Source organism: Trichoderma reesei (assembly GCF_000167675.1).
Source record: "Trichoderma reesei QM6a unplaced genomic scaffold TRIREscaffold_32, whole genome shotgun sequence".
NCBI lineage: Eukaryota > Fungi > Ascomycota > Sordariomycetes > Hypocreales > Hypocreaceae > Trichoderma > Trichoderma reesei.
This window is the reverse complement of record NW_006711179.1, coordinates 133,174-153,909: the sequence shown is the minus strand read 5'-3', so window position 1 is coordinate 153,909 and position 20,736 is coordinate 133,174. Positions and strand designations below refer to the sequence as shown.

At 55.6% G+C, this 20,736-nt stretch overlaps 5 protein-coding genes across 5 annotated transcripts; 2 read left to right on the top strand and 3 right to left on the bottom strand.

The window, feature by feature from the left end:
* Positions 1-1,323: 1,323 nt before the first annotated feature.
* Positions 1,324-2,685, top strand: TRIREDRAFT_82177 (uncharacterized protein; the record flags this gene model as incomplete). The annotated part of the gene is made up of 3 exons (XM_006969425.1): positions 1,324-1,410; positions 1,595-1,798; positions 1,932-2,685. 3 exons carry the CDS (start codon positions 1,324-1,326, stop codon positions 2,550-2,552), a joined length of 912 nt encoding a protein of 303 aa, XP_006969487.1. The 3' UTR covers positions 2,553-2,685.
* A 296-nt stretch (positions 2,686-2,981) lies between these two features.
* Positions 2,982-7,364, bottom strand: TRIREDRAFT_82175 (uncharacterized protein; the record flags this gene model as incomplete). Its single annotated transcript, XM_006969405.1, has 2 exons — positions 2,982-6,948; positions 7,132-7,364. 2 exons carry the CDS (start codon positions 7,362-7,364, stop codon positions 3,549-3,551), a joined length of 3,633 nt encoding a protein of 1,210 aa, XP_006969467.1. The 3' UTR covers positions 2,982-3,548.
* A 1,150-nt stretch (positions 7,365-8,514) lies between these two features.
* On the top strand, positions 8,515-10,950 carry TRIREDRAFT_124061 (uncharacterized protein; the record flags this gene model as incomplete). Its single annotated transcript, XM_006969424.1, has 3 exons — positions 8,515-8,635; positions 9,279-10,360; positions 10,478-10,950. 3 exons carry the CDS (start codon positions 8,515-8,517, stop codon positions 10,496-10,498), a joined length of 1,224 nt encoding a protein of 407 aa, XP_006969486.1. The 3' UTR covers positions 10,499-10,950.
* A 2,719-nt stretch (positions 10,951-13,669) lies between these two features.
* Positions 13,670-14,749, bottom strand: TRIREDRAFT_82172 (uncharacterized protein; the record flags this gene model as incomplete). Its single annotated transcript, XM_006969404.1, has 1 exon — positions 13,670-14,749. A coding segment is annotated over exon 1 (1,065 nt), but the record flags the coding sequence as incomplete, so codon positions are not given.
* A 580-nt stretch (positions 14,750-15,329) lies between these two features.
* TRIREDRAFT_70071 (N-terminal binuclear Zn cluster-containing/DNA binding domain-containing protein) lies at positions 15,330-18,596 on the bottom strand (the record flags this gene model as incomplete). Its single annotated transcript, XM_006969403.1, has 4 exons — positions 15,330-15,546; positions 15,613-17,909; positions 17,991-18,318; positions 18,487-18,596. 4 exons carry the CDS (start codon positions 18,594-18,596, stop codon positions 15,330-15,332), a joined length of 2,952 nt encoding a protein of 983 aa, XP_006969465.1.
* Between the last annotated feature and the right edge of the window lie 2,140 nt (positions 18,597-20,736).

Genomic DNA, 20,736 nt, shown 5'->3' with positions numbered 1-20,736 from the left:
GGCAACGCCGCAGCCGGCAACGGTCCCCGGCGCGACTCTGCTGCGACGGCCGGTGGCAGTCAACCGCCCGCTTTGCCACGACGGAGCTCCCACAGCATCGGCACCAATGCGGCCTCTGCGTCTGCGTCTCAGCGGTCCCTGGGCAATGCTGCGCCCGTCTCGCAGCAGGTCCGGCCCCTTGTGCCGCCGCGAAGGCCGGGCGTGAACAGGCCGGCCGACAACTCGGACGAACCGCCGCCGCCCTCGTATGAACAGGCCGCCCAGGTTCCTGCATACCTCCCGCCGCCGGGACATCCCAACCACCCCGAAAGCAGCCCGGTGGCATCCCGACAGGCCTCTCGGTCCAGTGCAAGCACCGGCCCGCCTGCTGCAGCTGTCCGTGCTCGCCGGCCGGGGGCCCCTGTCCCGGCAGCTCGAAGGGCTGCGGTTCCTGCGGGAGCGGTGTCCAACAAGTCTGATCGAGACTGCGTCGTGATGTGATGATGGATTGAAGATTGACGAGACTGATGAGAGCGAGCTATTCAAATACAATTTGGGGCAACGATGACTGGCGTTTTATGGATAGGCAGGCGTGCATTTTCTTTTGCTTACTCTGGATGACTGAATGGACGCTCTTTTCCCCTACCTAGGTAGTCTATGAAGCATTTCTAGTATTCATACGTTATGGCTAGTAGAACGTGCAGTAACAAGATCTCTCCTCGCTGGCGTATATAAGTAACAAGGGCACTTCTGTATCTCTCTCTCTCTCTCTCCACAGCAGCAATACGTGTTTGTGATGGCTGGCGTAAAACATGGATCAAGCAAGACACGACGACTATGAGATGACGGACAAAAAAAAAAGCAGATATAAGAAGTAAAAAAAAAAAGGAATCATGGCTTCGACGTACCAGGGACTCGAACCCTGAGCCTTAGTCTGGATCTCCCTGTTGCGGGTAGCAATAGGAGGACTACGCGCTACCATTGCGCCAGCACGCCATGCAGTTATCGGGGCTACTTTAATTATAGCCTATATCTGTATTGTTACAGCATGCGGCAGGTGGTGATGTGTGGCAGAATGTCTGTGCTCAATTGCGACGCTGTGGCTTTTGTTTAGAAACTCCGTCGTCATTGCTGATTTGTTGACATCATCGAGTTCACAGCCACTTCCAAGGTCCTTAACAACCAATCTGTGGCTTTTCACGTCAAGTTGGTTGTCTCAAGGGAGAGAGTGGTGTTGTTTCTCTTCTCTTCATATTACTGCTGCAATTGAGCCCTCTTCTGCATTTACCTGTGTTTTCTTTTTGACTCGGGACGTGGATTCCAAGAGGTTTCGCTTGTTACATCATGTCGTCGCTCCTGGAAGGCATCTTTCCGCCCTCGCGCCAAAACTACGAACTCCTCCTTCGAGGCTGGCAAATCGGATATCCCATCGTACGTCTCTAAAATTCCCACTTCATCATTCCTTACACCCCTCACTCTCTCTCGCATTCAATCAAATCATTCATACAGATATTCATTTTTACAAATATACATACATGCATACATACAAAGAAACCACAGCGAATCTATAGGAATCAATGGCTGACAAAAAATGTCGACGACTATGAGAGAACAGCTTGGCTCCCTGCAATGGGTCATCAAATGGTACGGCATGGGCAAAACCTCCGTCGCCAGCCGCTTCAACATCCCCGGCCGCATCGCCTGGATGACCATGGAAAGCCCGGGCTTCCTGACGCTGCTTTACGTGATGAAGACGCTCCCTCAACGGGCCGGCGTTGAAGACTTGCCCTGGCAGAACAGAGTCCTCGGCGGCCTCTTTGTACGTTCATCTCCTCCCCCTCCTCTCTCTCTCCTTTTTTCCTTTCATGAAAAGCTCTCTCATCAAACCCCCTCCCCCCAACCTCATCAGTCGCCACAAGACCAAAAACTGACGAGTATGAACAAAAAAAAAGGTCATCCACTACTCCTACAGAGCAATCCTCTTCCCCCTCCTCCAGCCCAGCATGTCCCCCATCCACATTGGCGTCTGGGCCCTCGCCCTCAGCTTCCAGCTCTGCAACGCCCTCTGTCTTTCATCCTGGCTCTCCGCCTACGGGCCTACCACGCCCGAAGCTTGGGCTCTCTCATCGTCCCTCCCGCAGTTCATCTTGGGCATTGGCATCTTCTACCTCGGTCTGTCATCCAACTTCTTCCACGACGAGGAACTGCGCGAGATTCGAAGGCGGGAACAGAAACGCCAGGACCGCATCCGCGCACAACAATCCTCCTCATCCACTAACAATAAGAGCGGTGCTGCTGGTGGTAGCGGCGGCAGCGGCGTGGAAAAGCACTACCAGATCCCGCAGGCAGGACTCTTCAGATACATTCTCTATCCGCATTACTTGTCCGAATGGATCGAGTGGTTCGGCTTCTGGATGGCTGCGGGCTGGGGCTGCGCCCCCGCGCGCGCGTTTCTCGTCAACGAAGTCTTTTCGATGCTGCCTAGGGCCGTCAACGGGAAGAAGTGGTATGTTGATAAATTTGGCGAGGACAAGATTCGGGGCAGGTGGGCTGTCATTCCGGGGGTTGTGTGATTGGCTTGCTGGATGGGACTGGGTCAAAGTAGGTATGATTTGTGATGGGTTGTTGATGGGTACAGCTTCAACCCCAACAGGGATAATTGATCGTGTATATAGTACAGATATAACCTTGTGTTATCACACCAAACCTCTGCAAATGCACCGCGTCTCTATTGAAGGAAGCTTGGCTACGAGGCATTCCATACATGACAATGGCACATGCACTTATTAGCACTCAGATTGGCGTGTAGTGTTCAGCCAGAGATAAAGAAGAAAAACAAGCAGTCTAATCCATCACTCAAACATACACACTACAATAAAAACTTTCAGTACTACAGTCAATACTTCCTCTGCATTTCAGTGACATTCTATCCCGTATAATGCATCATTCCATTCATCCCAGTCCACACCCCTTGAGCTCCCAAGACGTAGAGCTCCATGGCTCCCGTAGCTCCCTAAGAACAACTACCTAATAAAAAAGTAAGAAATACATGAGCCAGAAATAACATAGAAAGACCCAGTCTAGTTCCCCAGCCTCTATAAGACTAAACAGAAGCTGGTATAGAGATTATAGAAAGACAGCAAAGAAGAGAAGAGAGAAAAAAGTAAAAAGCCGTTTCCAGGTTCCCGGGATATTTCGAGAGGGCATGCTTCACCGGCAAGCCACAATGCAATGCTAGACATAGATGATGGAAACAAACATGATCAAAACGCCAGCCCACCCAGCCATTGTTGTTCCCAGTAATCAAGCAAAGGTGATTAAAAGATGTAATTTCCAACCTTTCCGAAGCTCCAGTCCGCCCCCATAACAATGATGTTGGTTTGATAATGCAGCCATTTCTTCGTGGTGTCGTGGTTCATCCATACAGTTACCGCTTCAAGGAATCCACACTAATGATAGTTGTCGTAGGAAAGAAGGAAAGCCCGTAGAGGGAAAAAGAAAAGGCCGAAAGGGCTCGGGTGGCCGCAGAGTAAAGGTCTGTCACCTCATTCAGGAGGAGGAGCGCTCTTCTAAGAGATATTCACTCTCCTGGCCGTCTCATCGCTCGCTGTGCTAATGTTGCTCAGGTTGGTATCCCGCCGTCTGGCCTCAAAGGGCCTGTGTCTCGTCGTAACTGGCGGTCGCTTCTTAGACTTGGCCATGAGCAAGAGCCCCTCGTCGCTGTCGTCGTCGTTGTCGTCGTCCTCCTGCTTGCGGTGGTGCTGCTGCTGCTGACGGGCGCCACGCGGATCCGACGTTGGGCCAGAGCTGTCCACCCTGACCCGAACCGGGACACCTTCCATGGATGAGGAATTGTCAAAGACTTGGTCGAGGGGAAAGCCACTGGTAGGCTCCTTGCCAAGCGCTGGAGGGGTGAGCGAGTCCTTGGTCTGCAGGAGCGCCTGGGGATCCACGGTGCCCGGCCTCTGCAGCAGCTCGCCCTCCAAGTCTGCCGAGACTGAGCTGGCGCCGCTGAGGAGTGCCGGCAGCGATGGGTCGGACTGGAAAGCCAGCATCCGCTGAGACGCGCTGTTGGCCGGTGGGCAGGCAGCCACGGGGCTGGCTGTCTCGCTGGGGCTCGTTAGGGGCGTCCCCAGATGGTCCATCGAATCGGTGCTGGCGGTCTTGGCCATGTCCATGGTGTCTCTCCGCGACGGGGCCTCGGACTGCCAGTCCTGATGGGCGATGCGAGACCATTGGCTCCCCATGTCGGCTGAGCCGTCCTCGCTAACGTAAGACCCAGTGTAGGCAGGCTCGGGGCTCATTGTGGCAGGCGTGCGAGTCACAGGAGACTTGCCATCGCCTCCGTTGTCTATACGGTGGGCGGTGATGGGGCGCTCCTGGTACCGCTGATGAAAGTTGGGGTCAGACTGGAGGTGTCTGTGCTGATGATATGAGTGAGTGGGGATGGACTGGGGCGACGATGACAAGGGAGACGACGACAGAGCGTGGCCGTATCTGTTTCTGCCCAGGTCGACAGAGCGCATGGAGCGCGTGCTTCGCAGACCGGGAATGTTGCCGGGGGCCACGGCCGTGTTGAGGGCGACTTGCGGAGTGGCGCGCTTATCGTGGCTCGCAAAGAGGCCGCGGTGGGGGGAGGGAGAGCGCATGGAGTCGACTCTCAGAGCGCTGAGCTCTGACCTGGCGCTCGGCAGTTCCTGACGGTAAGGAGGATTCCTATCATAAGAGGGCGTAGGGGGGACGGTGTGAGGCGTCAAGGGCAGAAATTGCCCAAAGTTCCTGGCGCGCAGGGTTCCGCTGCGGCCGGGGCCGAGGTTGGGGTCGCACCGAAAGTCGGACGTGGCTGCCTCGTCCAGCTCGCTGTGAGAGCGGCCCCGGGTCACGCCGGACGGCGTGGTCAGGGGGGGCAGCACGGTAGCCATGGGGTCGTAGGCAACAGCTTCCACGCCGCCGCTGTGGGCGCTCACAAAGTCGGACGAGTGCCGCTCCATCTTCGGAGGGCTGCTCCTCTCGGGCACAGGGGGGAAGTAGTCATCCGGACGAAGGCTGCGGCGCCTGTCCATGTAAGGGGTAGGAGGATTCGTGGCCGGGGCCGGGGGGAGGGTGGGCTTGGGCATGCTGTCACCTCCGGAGCTGGCGACACTGCTGGCAGCCCGTCGACGGGATCGGCTCTCGCTGCGGTCGACCAGCGGATGCATGACTCTCCCAACGGCCTTTCTGACAACAGAGCGCGCTCGTTCGAGAAAGGTGAGGGGCACAACGGCAGAAGACAGGTCTCTTTCGTCAACCTGAATCTTGCGGCCGCTAGACGGCCTGGCAGGGTCAGTCTCTTCCAGCCACGCTCGCGGGTTTGGCAGCCCCTGGAGGACCCAGGGGTGCTTCTTGATATCCTTGAGACGGATTCGCTTCTCCGGATTCTTGGTGAGCATCTGTCGCAGCAGGTCGTACAAGAGGTTGTCCACGTCTTCGTATTCGACGTCATTGTCGTCACGGTAGGGGCGCGTGTTCTGGCGCTTGTAGAGGGACGTCACGGCAGGCGAGGTTGAGGGGTCCACGGGCATCAGTCTCCGGCGCGGAATGTACACCTCCTCAGTAGCAATCTTTCTAAACATCTGGAACTCGTCCTCTGCAAGGAAGGGGATGCGCGCAAAGATGAGGCAGTAAAGAGTCACACCGAGGGACCACACATCAATCTGCTCGGATATCTTGGGCTGAGCCTGGTCAGGGTCTGTGTAGCAAAGCTCCGGGGCAAAAAAGGCAGGGGTGCCAACGGTCTTTGAGAGCTCCAGATCATCGTCAAAGTCCTTTGCCTCGGATTCGGAGACCAGATCATCCGGCTCGCCATCACGAATGGGGCGGCCAAAGTAGGAGACGCCAAAGTCGGAGATCTTGACGCGGTGGTCCTTGCTCCAGAGCAGATTAGCAGGCTTGATATCACGGTGGACGACGCCCTGGTAGTGCAGGTATTCAAGACCGAGGACGGTGTCGCGAAAGGCGGACCGCGCCTGGTCAAAGGTGAAGCAGGGGACATAGGAGAAGTCGTCAGCAAAGGGGTCGTGGGCACGGGGGTTGTAGTCGATGGAGGACATGTGGGAGATGATGGAGTCGGCCATGCTGGGGGAGCGGTCGCGGAAGCTCATGGTCTCCTCATTGTTGGCGCGGTGCCCAAAGTTGGCACGCTCCAGGGCGCTGGTGGACAAGGGGGGAGGCTGTGGGTGGGAGGGGCCGGGGGTAACGAGGTCATCGTCCTGCCAATCGTCTTCTCCGATTGCGCCGGGCGACGAAGCCATCGAGTAGGAGTGCGAGGGGGCCATGGAGGACCGGCGGGAGATGGGGAGAGACATGGTGCCGTCGGGAGCCGCAAAGTCCTCCCTGGAGGAGATGCGGGACCAGGAGGGGCCGGAGCTCACGTCGTCGGCGGCGCCGTGTTCGACGCTCCAATAGTCGCCGGGGCCGCTGTTGTTGCGAGCCATCTTGGCCCTCTTGAGCTCCTTGACGGCGTGACGGCGCTCGAGGATCTTGTCGTACATCTGCTCCTCGGGGGTGGGCGCCTCTCCGCGCATCTCGCGCTCGGCCCTCCTCCGTTCGTAGAGGCAGACATGGGGCAGTCCCTTTTTGCGCCAGACAATCTCGCCCAGCTCGACGTGCTCGAGCACCATGTAGATCTTCTTCAGCTCGGGGTCGTCAATGACTTCGAGCAGGGCGACGACGTTGGGGTGTCTGATCTTTTTGAGGATGGCGATTTCCTTCTTGGTCTTGTCCTGGGGGGACATGGCTGTCACCTTGCCGAGTCGTCGTTTCTTGGAAAAGCGCGGGATGATTTTGATGGCGACATTTTCGCCGGTCTCGAGATTGCGGGCCAGCTTGACCTTGCCGTGCATGCCACGGCCAATCTCTTCGATGACTTCATACTGATTGATCGATTTGCGGCCGGTGTTGACGTCGGAGTCGATGAGAGCTTTATGGGTCCTATAGGAGAGAAGAAAAAAAATCAGTCAATTGGTCTGGAAGAACCTTGTGAAGCGGTAGAGGTATGACGGCAGGGCAGCACAGTCAAGAGCAAATAGAAAAGATCAGAGGTCGGCATCCCGACGTGCCATGGACAATGATGAAGAGACTGCAAGCGAAGGAGAAAAGCTGGTCAAGACATACTCTCGGACTCGGTGGGTCTGCAGCGGGTGCAGGTAGGGGCTCTCAAACATAGGGGCGGGCGAGTTGTTCTCCGAGACGGACGAGTTGGGCATGTGGCCGTGCCTGGCAACGGGGCTGAAGAGGCCGGGAGACGTCGTGGGCGTGCTGTTGGCGGTCCGCAGGGGAAGCGACGACAATTGCGACAGATGCGTGTAGGGCGCCGGCTTCGGCTGCGGCTGCGGCTGGCCGTCCATGATGGCGGGCGCTGGGCGGAGCGGAAGCGCTTGCGACGGGATCGGAGGACGGCGATGGAACGGTTCGGATGGGTGAGGGCAGAGAGGATCGAGACGAGAGAGAGAGAAGAGAGCCTCGAAATTGCCGGGTCACAGCGGTTGTCGAGGCGTGGGCTGCTAGGACAGCATCGTCTCGCGTGCAAATCTGGCTCGAGGGGCAGCGGCTCGTCGGGCGAGCAGAGCACCAGGGACCGGAGGATAACGATAAAAAAAAGTCGAAGTCGGGAGGGCGAGCGAGATCCGGAAGGCGGTCGAGGCGTGCGAGGGCGGCAGAATACAAAAGGAAATGCGTTGACGAGGAAGCGAATCGCGGCGTGTCTCGCTGGTCGGTACAGCGGTTTTGAGGCCTTTGGAGTTTGCGAAAGGTTGCGAGGATCGAGTCTTGCTGGAGAAATCAAGTGGGCAGCTGGATTGGCTACCAACCGCGATGGGGCCGCCCAGAAGCGGCACACAGTAGGAGTTAAAGCGGGGGGGCTGCTGGCCACCGCCTGCGCAGTACTTGGCTGCCACGTACCGCCTAGTACTATCCCGGCCAAGGGATTGCTTTCAAGGGCGGACAGGTGCCAGCCTGTTGCAGCCTGTTGCAGCGTTGCTGCAGCGTGGAGGGGCAACGCAAGGTACGGCCGGGGGCGGGCGAGGTACCTGGGGGCGACGTACCGGCGATAAGCTGAGGGCTGGACTTGGAGTGAGGGAGCGAAGAAGGTGGTGTCGACTGGTGTGTGCCAAGCAAGCGACAGCGCCTGTAATCGGCATACGAGTACGTGAGGGTGACGGTGCTGATCGACGACGGCCTGGAGATAAAGGGGGTGAATGGGATGAACAGGTATTTATATGAGGGCATCTGGAGTCGATGCCAGCTGTATGCTGTACCTTTATGTCTGGCCGCCCTGAACTGTAACTGCACGCTGGCCTGGTTCCAGGTTGTTTGAGGATTGAATGGATTCAGCTGATAACGAACAGTGACAGCACTGACAGCACTGAACCCAATCCTTTGTCCACCTATGTAGCACCGCAGGTACAATACCTTAGGTACCTCTACTAGCAGCAACACGCCTTGAAACTTTTTTGGTGGACCTGCAGCAGAGAGACGAGCAGAAACGTCACCAGAAACATGGCCATTAATCTCGCAGCCAGCACAGAAACCGCCAGGCCAATCACGGCGCGCCTTTTGCACTTATCTCTGCCTCTCGGGGCCATGGCGAGCGTCGGGGCGGGACAGGCGATGCAATTAGGTAAGGCAGAGATAAGAACAGCTGCGCCCGCGGCCAATCGAAAGAATGCACTGTGACGCCCTTATGACGAGTCACATCTGCTAGCAGCAACAGCAGCAGCAGCAGCAGCAGTTATTGTGCAGTAGGTACCTACTCAGTACTGTAGAGCAGCATTAGAGCAGCAGTAGTACCCCGTAGCCATGCGCCGACAACGACGACGACGACAAAGACCGCCTGCAGGGCTCCAGCAGAATGCGACGCTGTTGCGCCTTGTTATGACCTCGATGCTCGGCTTCAGCAGGCAATGACACCATTCTGCTCCAGCAAATGCGACCGTACAGACAATAGCAGCGACGACTGCACGGCAGACACCCACAGTATCGAAACACAGTATAGAGTCCCGACAGCGTAACTGTGCTGCAGGCGACAAATGCCAGTCTGCTGAATAATGCCGGCCGCCAATCACATGCCGCGCCTCACCAGCATCCCCGCTTCTTTTCTTTCTTCACCCTCGATCCCGCCGCGATCCGGAGCATATCCCGGCTACCCCGACCTTCGTCATACCTCCATACCGTATTGCCTGGACCCAGCAGAAAAAGAACATGTGAGAAGGGAAAAGGCACATCACATGCTAGCTGCCATGGTTCTCTCTCCACGTCCATAGCCTTAATCGATCTTGCCAGCGATCTCGACATCGATCTTGATCTCGCCATCACCACCGTCGTCCACGGCATCGTCCACGGCATCGTCGCCAGCATGGCGAAACGGGGCCGGCCCTCGCTCAACCTGACGCCCGAGGAGCGCATCCAACGCCGCCGTATGCAGCTCGTCGCCTCCCAGCGCAAGCGCAGGGCCCATAAACGCCTCGCCCTCCAGCTGTCCAAGGCCCAGCCTAAGCCCGACACGGAGCCCAACTCGCTACCCCCAAGGCCAGACGAGGCTGAGCTGTGTCGCTACTACGATGCCGTTTTCTTGGGCCAGGACGACGCCGCAACGCTCAGCAGCAGCGGCAGTGACGCCATCGCGGCCGAAACAGAGTCCACGGCCAAGACGACGACGGCTCGACCCACGACGAGAAACACCACAAAGACATCGACACGGATCGTTGCCAACGTGACTCGGAACACGTCCTCTCCGGACCTCCAGGCGCCGCTCACAGCCTGCCATCCGTGCGGCTCTGCACCTCCAGACGCGATCTCGGAGACGAGCTTGGCCAGTGCTCCGCTAGCTGCAGTCGTAGGCCCTCACTCTCGGGCAAGTCTCTTGCAGACTATCAAGCCAAGAATAGATACTCATGCTCCATCGTCCAGACTCGAGGGCCCATCAGTGTGGGCTGACTTCACGGTTGCCGAGTCTGGCAAATCGGGCATCAGTCCGGCCGTCTTCGCCTCGGAGCATATGGCATATACTACTACTAGTAGTACCATGCCACTACTAAGTTCTGTGCTCGACTCATCAGTCCAGCACGCATTCGACTTAGACAGTAGCCATTTGTTGGGCCAGCCAGCCACACGCTCGAACCGGCTACTGATTGCCAAAGGCTCCGATAACGTCTTCTCGCCCGGCCGGTTCAGCACAATAGAGTCGGAGTGGATCCCGACAGACGCACACGAGACGCCGTACAGCCATAGACACATCAAGCCCTACCATCGTCGACCACCCTCCCCGTCCTTACCAGATAGCGGCCCGGCGTTACTGTCAGTTGAGGCTGCCGATTTCGCGGCACCATGGGCGGGAGCTAAGCAAGTAAGTCTACTGGCACGGCTTGATGCCGAAACCTTGATATACATGCTGGATTACGGCTCGACGACAAGGGCCCTCGTTTGGGAATGATCAGCTAATTCGTATTCTGCGTCTCATCAGGCTATACCGATGGGTTTCTGATCAAAGCCCAGAGTGACGAATCACGAGTCAGCCGATGACCACACTCAAGCATGTATCCCATCGCCCCTTCCATAGAGCACATCATTGAGAGCGCAGCGTTTGTTTACTGTCGGCGTTTTTGGGGGGTTCTCCTATCGAGGTGACTTGAGATACAGCACCACTCATTCCTCAAATCTGAGCATTTGGAGGAAAACAGAAGCCTTGTTCATTGCACAGTCGTCACCTTGACTGCCTTGTGCTTGATCCAAGGCAGCAGCTATTTTTAGGCGCGTGACGGGCTTTATATGCGACGTACCAGTAATACGGAACGGGCGTTGTCGGGGCACAGTACCGCATGCACGGTCACACACACATAGCCTTGGGACACTCTGATGTTGACAGCTACAGATTTATGACTTGTTACGGGAGATTGTTATTGGCTCCAAGGACTACAGAGCTAGGGGCGAGATATCGGGCAAATACATGAGATGATGGATGGGCAGTGGACGCAACGCTCGCCGTCGTCAAACGCACTACTGCTGCCTTTCTTTATACTATCTTTCTTTGTTCGCTCTTACGTGGCGGGCGTCTGTTGTGAAGTTGCGAGTGAGTTTTGTGTGTCATGCCCCATGCATGGACACGTGTTGCATGGTTCTGGCCGTGTATGACCGGCCGCGTGGAAGAACCGTGCTGGCTGCTGCGAATACGGGAGCCATGTATGGGTCGTGTTGTTGAGGGGACGAGCCATGTTGTACGACGTGGACTTGCTGACGGGGTTGGTGAGCTGGTGGTTCTATCCTCTTTTATCGTGTAGACGGAGTGTAACTTGAGCTGTAGAATGAGTGTGAGACTGTGATTTACGATATGTGATGAATAGCAAGCAAGTGTTGAGGGAGTCGAAGGATGGGGATGGAGGTGGTTTGTGGTGTGGGTTGTTATGCCGATGCTTTCCATTGTTGAAGAGCAGGACGATTTGTTCATGTAGGCGTCTACCTTGATTCCAACTCCTTTCGACTATGCTTTCATATACATGACGATAAATGCTCACGTGGAGCTGCGCATCGTCCTGTGGATATATCGAATCTTGCTGCACCGCACCCGAGACGATTGTGCAGTATAATTCCCAACATCTACAGCACTAGATAGCCTTTTCATCACATTGAACCCCCCTTAAAAGTCATTTTGCCCGTATGCCATGGTCTTGCCAGTTCATTACAGGTAGAACCAGCATCAGCCGAGGTCACTACCAGCAGTGCGCAGGCATTTGAATCATCTCAAGGGGCGATTGCAGTTGAGCAAGTATTCCACGAGCCACAGTGACGCGGGCGTCCATCTACCCAAGTACTACTGTACAACATCAGGGTGACTCTTCTCCTCACTGTCTGTAACGTAGAAACACTGCATACAATCGCACCATAACTGTAGTCAGGCAAATTCGGCTGTGCAAGGTGCCATTCTTTGAACCAGGCGCTTGTCTTTCCGAAGCAGATATATGAGGCATCTCTAAATGGAGGCAGCTGTACCTACCTGTATTTACATGCATATGCGGGCATGCTGTGTACCTTGCATCGTTCTAAGGGCTGTACCTGCATTTCCTTGCAGCAATTCATACCCTTTTGTTTTGCAAACTGAGCTGCGATCCAGCTTGACGTGCAGATGGAACGGATTTATTTTACGTGACATTGACACAAACCCCCCGGACATGGATTCTCTCGGCTCGGCTCCTGATTCCCCGGGCAATTAGGCATCAAGATCGAATCCACAGAATAGGTGCCCAATACAAACCACAGCTCGACCCAATACTGAACACAACGATTATTCCCGTAGGATATTATTACTACTGCATCAATCCCAGAAAGCCGATGAATCGTACCTAGACAACGTCTCTTGTTCAGCATACCTAGACACAATACAAGCATCACAACAACCCTTCAGGAAAAATGCCCGCCCAAGAGACCGACGCCGAGACCGAGACGGCCGTCTTGCGTGGCCAGAGACGGTACCTCGAAGGATGGCACGAGCTCACGGTCAAGGACCAGAAGCGACTCGTGGCCGACGGGCTCACGCTCATCATCTACCATCGCGACTCGACCTCGGCACGGTGGTACGGCGAACGCACGGGGGAAGAGGGCGAGCTTGTCCTTCCGGGGGAGAGGGTCAAGGTGTTTAACGCCATTGTCGAGTTGAGAAAGTGATTCGTCCCGGGGTTTGGTGCTGTTGTATGTAGTATGTATGTAGTATGAGGGGAGTCTCTACGAAGAGATCCCGGATGTTTTGGGCATCAAGAATTCATCCACCGGCTTATTGGTGCCCAACAAACCGCACAAGCCATATATACTCAACACAATCAGTCCGTATACGATAATTAGACTGCAACCACTCATGTGTTGCAACATACACAAAGCCTGTTTCATCACAGATCAAGAGAGGAAGAAGAAGAAGAAGGAAAACATAGAAAAAAGGAAACACACAACCCCAGAAAAATGTCGGCAAAAGCAGAAATGACAACGCAAGAGCTGACGGCCGTGTTGAACGGCCAGAGAAGGTACATTGACGGCTGGCAAATCTTCAAAATCAAGGACCAGACGCGAATCATTGCCGAGGGAGACATCTCAATCTACCCTCACGACGACAACAACCTTCGCTGGGCGGGCGAAAGCACAGGCCCAAGCGGCAAGCCTCTGCAGCCGGGCGATAGGATCCTCGTCTTCAACTCCATTGTCGAGTTCAAGAAGACGTGATTCGTTCAGCTTCAGGGTTTTATGATGCTGAAAGAGGTTCCCCGGAATTGTACCTATTATGGGCAGCAAGCACCATGGTACAAAGAGCAACATCTATCGGCAGCTATATCATACATGACCTCTATAGTCAACCTACATATGTATCTTACAGTTTTGTATATTCCGTCCCAAACATGTGATTCAGCCATTGGCCTGCCTCGTCGCTGAGGCTGCTCCCGAGACCAGCTCGAGCAAGCGACGCCGCCCAGTCGTCCATCTCCCATATCCGCGCCCCGTGAAACACAGAGGCATCCAAGCCATCCACCGCAGCGCCATCACGATGCTTGATCTCCATGTCCTCAATGACGCCGTGATTCGCAACAAGACGCATTTTTAGCTGTGGAAAAAGCAATACATCAGCAAAACGTGATACAAGCTCAGATATAAGAGCGGGATAGAAACTCACATCAAACGGCACCTCCGCCCGCGGCCGCGGATCCTCCTGCGTAGGATGCGTCGAAAAGGTAAACCGCGGCGTCTGGCCCCAAGTCCAGCTCTTCGAACCGAGCTCCTCATACCCCTTCCGAACCTCCTCCACCTGCAGCGCTGCATCGTCATCAAACTCATCACGCAGATGCACCTCTCCGTACATGCTCTCAAACTCCCTCACAACCGCATCCTTGAACTCGTCATTGTCCACATCGACGTTCCGCACAGGACTCCGCACGCTGTCCACACCACGAGCATCCAAGTATCCCTGAGCAGGAGACCGCAGCAACTCGGAAATGCTCGACAGGTTGGGACTTCGAAGAAGACAGGTGCCGTGATGCAGCGACCGCAGACGCGTGAGCTTGTACGCCGAGCCCGAGACTTTGTATGTTGCCGCCTTTTCTGTGCTCGACGACGATGACGATGACGACAACGACGAAGCCACGTCCATGACAATGTCGTGTCTCTCGTTGACGCGCGTGTTCGGCCTCGACAGCGCCTTTAACGCGCGCACCACCATCTCCGCGTGCTTGTTGCGATCAAACTGCTCGGGAGGGCAAATCACGCTGAAATTGACATTGCCACCATCATGAAAGACGGCGCCTCCTCCCGACCTTCGACGCACCAACTGGATCGCTGCGGCGTCATTCCAGCCGGTAGCAGCATCAGCAGCAGCAGCAGCAGCAGCGGACGTGTTGTTCTTCTTCTTCTGCTGCTGCGCAATCTGCGCGAGGCGGTTGAGGTTGACCTGCAGCCACGGGTTCTGGTTGCGGCCAAAGACGATGCTGGGGGAGTTGACGTAGAGCGTGAGGACGGTCGAGTCCGGGGGCGTGATTTGCAGGAGGCGGTGCTCGACGGAGAGGTTGAGCAGGGCGTCTGTTGAGCGGGAGAGGTGGATTTGCACGCGGTTGGACGGGTGGGAGGCTGCGTCTGTTGAGAAGCGGGAGGTGGATGAGGCTGAAGGCGAGGGAGATGGATGCTGTGAGAGGGGTGAGAGGGTGCGTAGACGGGTGATGGTTCTACGGGTCAGTAGGTGTGAGGGTCTCATTGTGACAGGATGGGAGGAGAGGATGAATGAGATTCTATCAGAGGTGTATTGAGGGTATCATGGTGGTTAAATGTGTGGTTGGTGTGGTGTGTTAAGTGAGTCGAGGAGAAAAAGTGAAGCTATTCTATGTTCTATACACTTGGTAGATATTTCACACATACTACCTAGTAGTACTTACCCTAGAGCCGCCGGCGACTCTAGGGTACCTAGCCACGGCCCAACTTGAGCCCTCACAACGAGGCCGACATCTAGCCGCAGCTCGACCATCACTAGATCCATTGCTACCCAAAAATCAGGAGATATATGCACAATTTAACATAAATGATAGTCAAATACGAGGTAAATGTCATTGCTGTGATATATATGCGTGTACATTATCGTATGCTGTAGACATTAAGCTATGTATGTATCTGTACCCAAGGGTAGCAGGTCCGAATATCCCCCGGAAAAGAAAACCACCATTTATTTACATCGCCAACACATCAGAAAAAGCGCCAAACAAACATTCATCATCTCCTTAGGAGAATGAAGTTAACCACATATACAACAAGAAAAGAATGGGAAAAGAGCGGTAGAAAAGCAGCCAAAATGCGCTTCAATGGCCGCCCTGCCCCGACTCGCCATGCTCGTCAAACAGCCCCAGCACATCACTGGGAAGATACTCGAGCCACCCGCTCATCAGGTCCGGCTGCTGCAGCCCCAGCGCCTCAATGTCAATGTCCTGGCTGTCGAACGTGATGGCGTCCATGTTGCCCGTCATCGGCCCCCAGGCTTGATATGATGCCATGTTTTGCGCGAAATACATGCTGTTGCTGTTGCTGCTGCTGGTGGTGGTGGTGCTGTTGTTGTTGTTATTGTTGTGGGTATTCGCATTCGACGTCGTGTTTCCACTGGGGGCACTCGTCACGGCTGTAGAATTGCCCATGCCCGAATTGCCGCTGGTCGGGGATGCATTATATCCATCGTAGGGCTGGCCAGAGGTTGAGTAATTGGACATCAGACCCTTTGCATCCGGCGACTCTTCCGGAATGTCTTCGAAGCCCATGATATTCTGATTCCGCGAGTTCGCCCCCGCGGCATTCATAGAATTGGCAGCATATGGCCGCCGAGGAGAGTTTCGAATGGCAGACATGTTTGGCTGCGGAACCGCCGACGTAAACATTCCCACTTCCGGCATCGTGTGTCGAATGGGGTCCAGCGCGATGCTCCCCGGCGAACCATTGGCAGCCCTCGCCACGGACTGCACAGGCGGAGGGAATCCAGTGTGGCCGCCTGCGCTGGCGTTGAGAGCCTGATACATGAGTGTCAGGCTGGAGTTGGGCGAATTGGCCGTGCCGGACAGACTCCAAGCAATCGGTGAGCCGGCAATCTTGGGCGACGACTGCTTCTCGAACCGCGACAGCTGCTCACCAATCGACGGCCGAGGAGGGGGCAGCTTGGTGCTCTCATACTCCTCCACGGTATACGTCTCGCAGTCCCACTTGCCCTTTGACTTCTGGTCCAGCGCGGTGAGGATATAGCCTACTCCGCCCCAGTACGCCTGGATCTGCTGCAGGGAGTTGTAGCATCGCTGGTAATTCTGGTTGGCGGCCGACGCGAGAAGCGAATGCCGAGACTGCTTGTTAAAGTGCTTCGTCTGTTGCCTGGAGCGACTCGCTTGAGTGGGAGGCGAGCCCTCCCTGGACGAGCCCTCAGATGCATTGTTGGCGCTCGATTCCATGAGAAATGCGCATGCCGCGATATAAATGGGCTGATTCGTGAATGGGTTGCCAATAAAACTCGTCGGATCTATCAAGTCGGCAAAGGACAAAATGTCGCAGATGGTCTTTGCGCTGCTCATGCTCAGCTCACGGCTGTCCGAGAGCAGCTGGAGCTCGCTCCGCAGTTCGCAAAAGGGGGTAAGAAGAGTCGGTTGATGCAATATGATGAAGAGCGCGTGGAACCAAAAGTGGAGGAGGATAAAGTTGGTGCCCTGGCCCATGCCGAGGTACGTCTTAAAGTTGTTGACGTTGAACTGAAGCCGCGGGTCCCAGTGCTTGTACATTCTCGTGAGTCGATGCTCCATCTCGGATAGCTGATCCCACTTGTCCTGGGTAAGGTCTTGGGCGTCGTGGAGATTGTTCAGCACATCGCACACTTGACCGTAGAGGTGGATGATCTGGAGGAGAACAGGAAATGGGTTCGGCCATCCGGTAGCGAGGTCGACGCTGGATTCGGGAAAGGCGAGCTCGTAGTCGCCGTCGCGGATCGTGACCGGCCGTCCAGTGCCAGAGGAGATGAGCCGGTCCAGGATGAAGACGGACCAGAAGGTATATATGCGCTCCTGCTCTACCTCCTTCTGTTCCTCCGGGCTAGGGGCGTCGACGGCATCCGCCTTGTGCGCCTCTGGGCTGTCCTGATCATCGTCGTTGGCCCGACTTCGATGCCGGGTGTACCAAGGGTCCTTTTCGCCTTGATATTGAACGCCCACGCACTTTTGGAGACCGAGATCAACCGCCATGCGAATGGCCAAGCCCAGATACATCCACAGCGCGCTATCCTGGGCCGCCCCGAAGCCCTCGTATGCCATCAGCAGGCAAGCCTGGACCGCACCCACAGAAGGGCAAGGGAAAGTGTCGACGGTGGCCTGCCTGGCCCGTTGCGCAAAGACCTGGCCTCTCTCTGTCCGGGGCATCTTGTCGTTGCCGCCCGTCAGGATGTGATGGTCCGAGAAGCGCGCCGCGATGGCGCAGACGGCATCGACAAGTATCGGCTCGACCCGTTTCTCCTTTACATGTTGCAGAAACTTGTCTTGTTTGAGAAAGGGGTAATTGCACCCGACGTGAACAAAAAACGTATTGACTAGCTGAATGATTAAGGGATGAACGGGGGCGGAGTTGTTGGGGTCGTAGGAGGGAATGTCTTCGCGGACAATGTCGCTGTCAATGGCCGAGCCACTGGCCATCGCCCCGCTGGGCGTCGAATGAAGAGAGGCGCCGGAATGTGAGCCTGCCGTCGAACGGCGACGGTCGCGAACAGAGACCACCATTTGCTTGAAGCCGGGGACGATGGCCGTGGAGCCAAAGTAGCGGAAATAGGGGATGCGACGGCTGGGGGCCGATCGGCGGAGGGTGGGCGAACTGGGCAAGTCATCGGACGTGACTGAGAGATGAGCTTGATGATGAGGATGGTGATTCTGGTGGTGGCTCTGGTGGTGGTGATGTAGTACGGGAGACTGTTGCGGCTCTGCGTCGCCCGGGTTGGCATCGGCGCCGACTTCGATAGTCTGCTTGATATTGCGCCGCGGCGGCCGTGAAGCAGAGGCAGCAGAGGCAGCAGCATGCGTAGCTTGCAGATTGCTGCCCCCAGAGGACGTCGGACGGTTCGCAAGCCCCGAAGCAGCGGGTTTTCTAGAGGCGACGTCGTCCTCGCCTTGGTTGACATCCTCCCTTGGCGTCGTTTCCTCGTCGCCCGTCCTTGCCGCTGCCTCGCCATCTCTCCTGTCCTCGGGATAACCGAGGCATTGGTGCCCGTTCTTAGTGCATGTGGTGCAAAGCGGTCGTTCGCCGGCGCATCTCGTCTTTCGTCTTCGACAGGTCAAGCATCTGCGCGCAAGACGAGGTTAGCTCTACATACTTATAGCTTCACTGGTAACCGCATGGTGTTGATGCTCGCGCCATCTTGCACTTATCTGTCTAGGACAGCCATTTGCCACCAAGGGTGACGCGGCAAGACAGACGAAGCAAGGCGAGAGAAGCCCCAGAAGAACATACGCTGCATTGATCCTGCGTCGCTTGGACGGCGGCTGGCCCTGGTTATGTACGAAGCGAATCTGGCGCGGCGGGGGACCCGAATCCGGCGGGTTGTTGAGCAGCGTTGTCATGGCTAGACCATGACCATGATCATGACCGAGGCGATGCGGAGCAGAGACGGAGACACATGCGGGCGTGGAGAGGAGAGGTGGTCTGCAGCTGGGGGAGGCGGGCTGGGCGCAATCTTGGTCGGTCGGCACTCGAGGGCTGATAAGGATCGTTACGCCATGCGAGACGGCGCTGAAGATGTCGGCTCTCGTGGGTGCGTAATCAAGAACGAGGTCGCACAGCAGGCGGCGAATCGATATGGCGTCTGTCGATGTCGGTATTACGGTAGGCAGTCTCGAAGCAAATAGGTACGGTAATGGCCTGCAGCTGTATAAGGCGTAAAGAAGCGACGAATAGTAGGGCTGCGGCGGACAGGTGAAGGGTGCACTCTTGGTGGGATCCCGATCGAGGCCGAACGGGGTTGGAGGTTGAGGCTGGACAAGGACAAGGACAAGACTCTCGCCTTTGCAGGATTGATTCGCTTCCACTGCAGTTTGTGGGTAAATTGCAGAGTACCGGGTACCTCCTCGCCTACCCCATGCCGCAGGGAAAGAAGGGGTGGCAGTGTGCCTGAGACTCCACCCTGAGCGTGCGCAACGCAGCAGCTCGAGGTACCGGCTACCCTCCCTGCAAGCAGCAGTCCCGCTTCCAGCGATGCATCGACTTGTACATGCGACTATGGGGTGCTTCCCACTTTGATATCTCCCAAAACCGGTTTCTAGAACATTACCAAGGTAAGGTAGGCACATCTATCGATACCTGAGGTAGTACCTAGAGGTTGCTTCGTCCTTTTAGGTACTTACATGTCTCGGATCCTATATTTACACGTGCCAGGTGTCAATATGCGTATCAACAATATGTGCAGATTCACTCCCGTAGGACATGCAATTTAGGACAGGGATGATTTCTTCAAGTCATACGGACCTCGACTCCCCTTGTTAGGCGCCTAGTCCACCCAAGCAACCCCTCGATCCCAGCAGCCAATGCCGCTAAATTTAGGATTCAAAAGCTTGGCTCGGATATCGTCCATCAGCCTCTAGGCCCTCTCTCTTCTTGAGTCGATTCAATGGTCCGTCTAAGATGTGGATCAGGTAGAAAGAGAAAGAGAACAACTCGACTCCAGCCTGTCAACTCACCCGATCAACAGGTACCTTCGAAAAGGTCACAATAGGTACCTAGTAGTCAACAAACAACTGGGCCAATTTAGGAGCATGTTAGTGCATGGCCAATACACTGGAACCCCCGCGTCGTCTCCAGTTCTCGCCGGTACGTGGCCCCTCCCTACCTGACTTCCTCTTCTTCTCCCTTCTCATGCTACCTTAAGGTACACACCTACAGCTGATAGTACCTAGGTACCTCCTATAAACTACCTCCCTTACATGTACCTCATAACCTCGGCTGGGCCTGATCTGCTCCAGCTAACATACAAGACCAGAAAACTGCCTCATCTCAGCATCCATCTCGAACCAGAACGACATTTACCTACGGACTGTTGTTAAGCATACGAAGGAAAACAAGTCCTTTTCTCTCCTGAAACCCCACGATCCAACCCCCTGAGTACACCACTCCGGCTCATATAATCAAGCATCGTCTTCAGGCTATTCTCCCAAACCGTCCACCAACCACTACTAACACAGACGACTAATCGCGAGGTATTCCTCGGCCTTCTTTACCCCTTTTGTGAATACGTCTGCCTAAAAACAGTAGCAACATCACTCCGTCCATTTTCGCTCGTTTCTCCCGACGGCTGGCGATCCACTTGTTCTTTGGAGCGAATATCCGAAGTATACAACAAACCATCACCATCTTCTGCCATCCCTATCGCGCTCGAAACCTGCCATTGTAGCCGCTCACTGCGGTATTTGATCGTGTGGCCATCGATTCTCAATACTGTGGGTAGCGGCGTGTTTAGCACGGAGAGGGCCTTCCAAATCCCAGTCAACGACGAGGTATCATCTTATAAGCACCCCTCATCAAGTAGCAATGGATATCTAGCAAGTAAAAGGGCATTGAGCAACGGGGAATATGTTGATTCAGTCTTTTCTTCTTTTCTTTCTCTCACACGTACATCATTCCATCCGTGTCCTTCCACTTGCAGATGGATATCTTGGCCGTCCTCCCATCTGATAGTCTCCCAACGCCTCACTCCAAGAAAATAAAGGT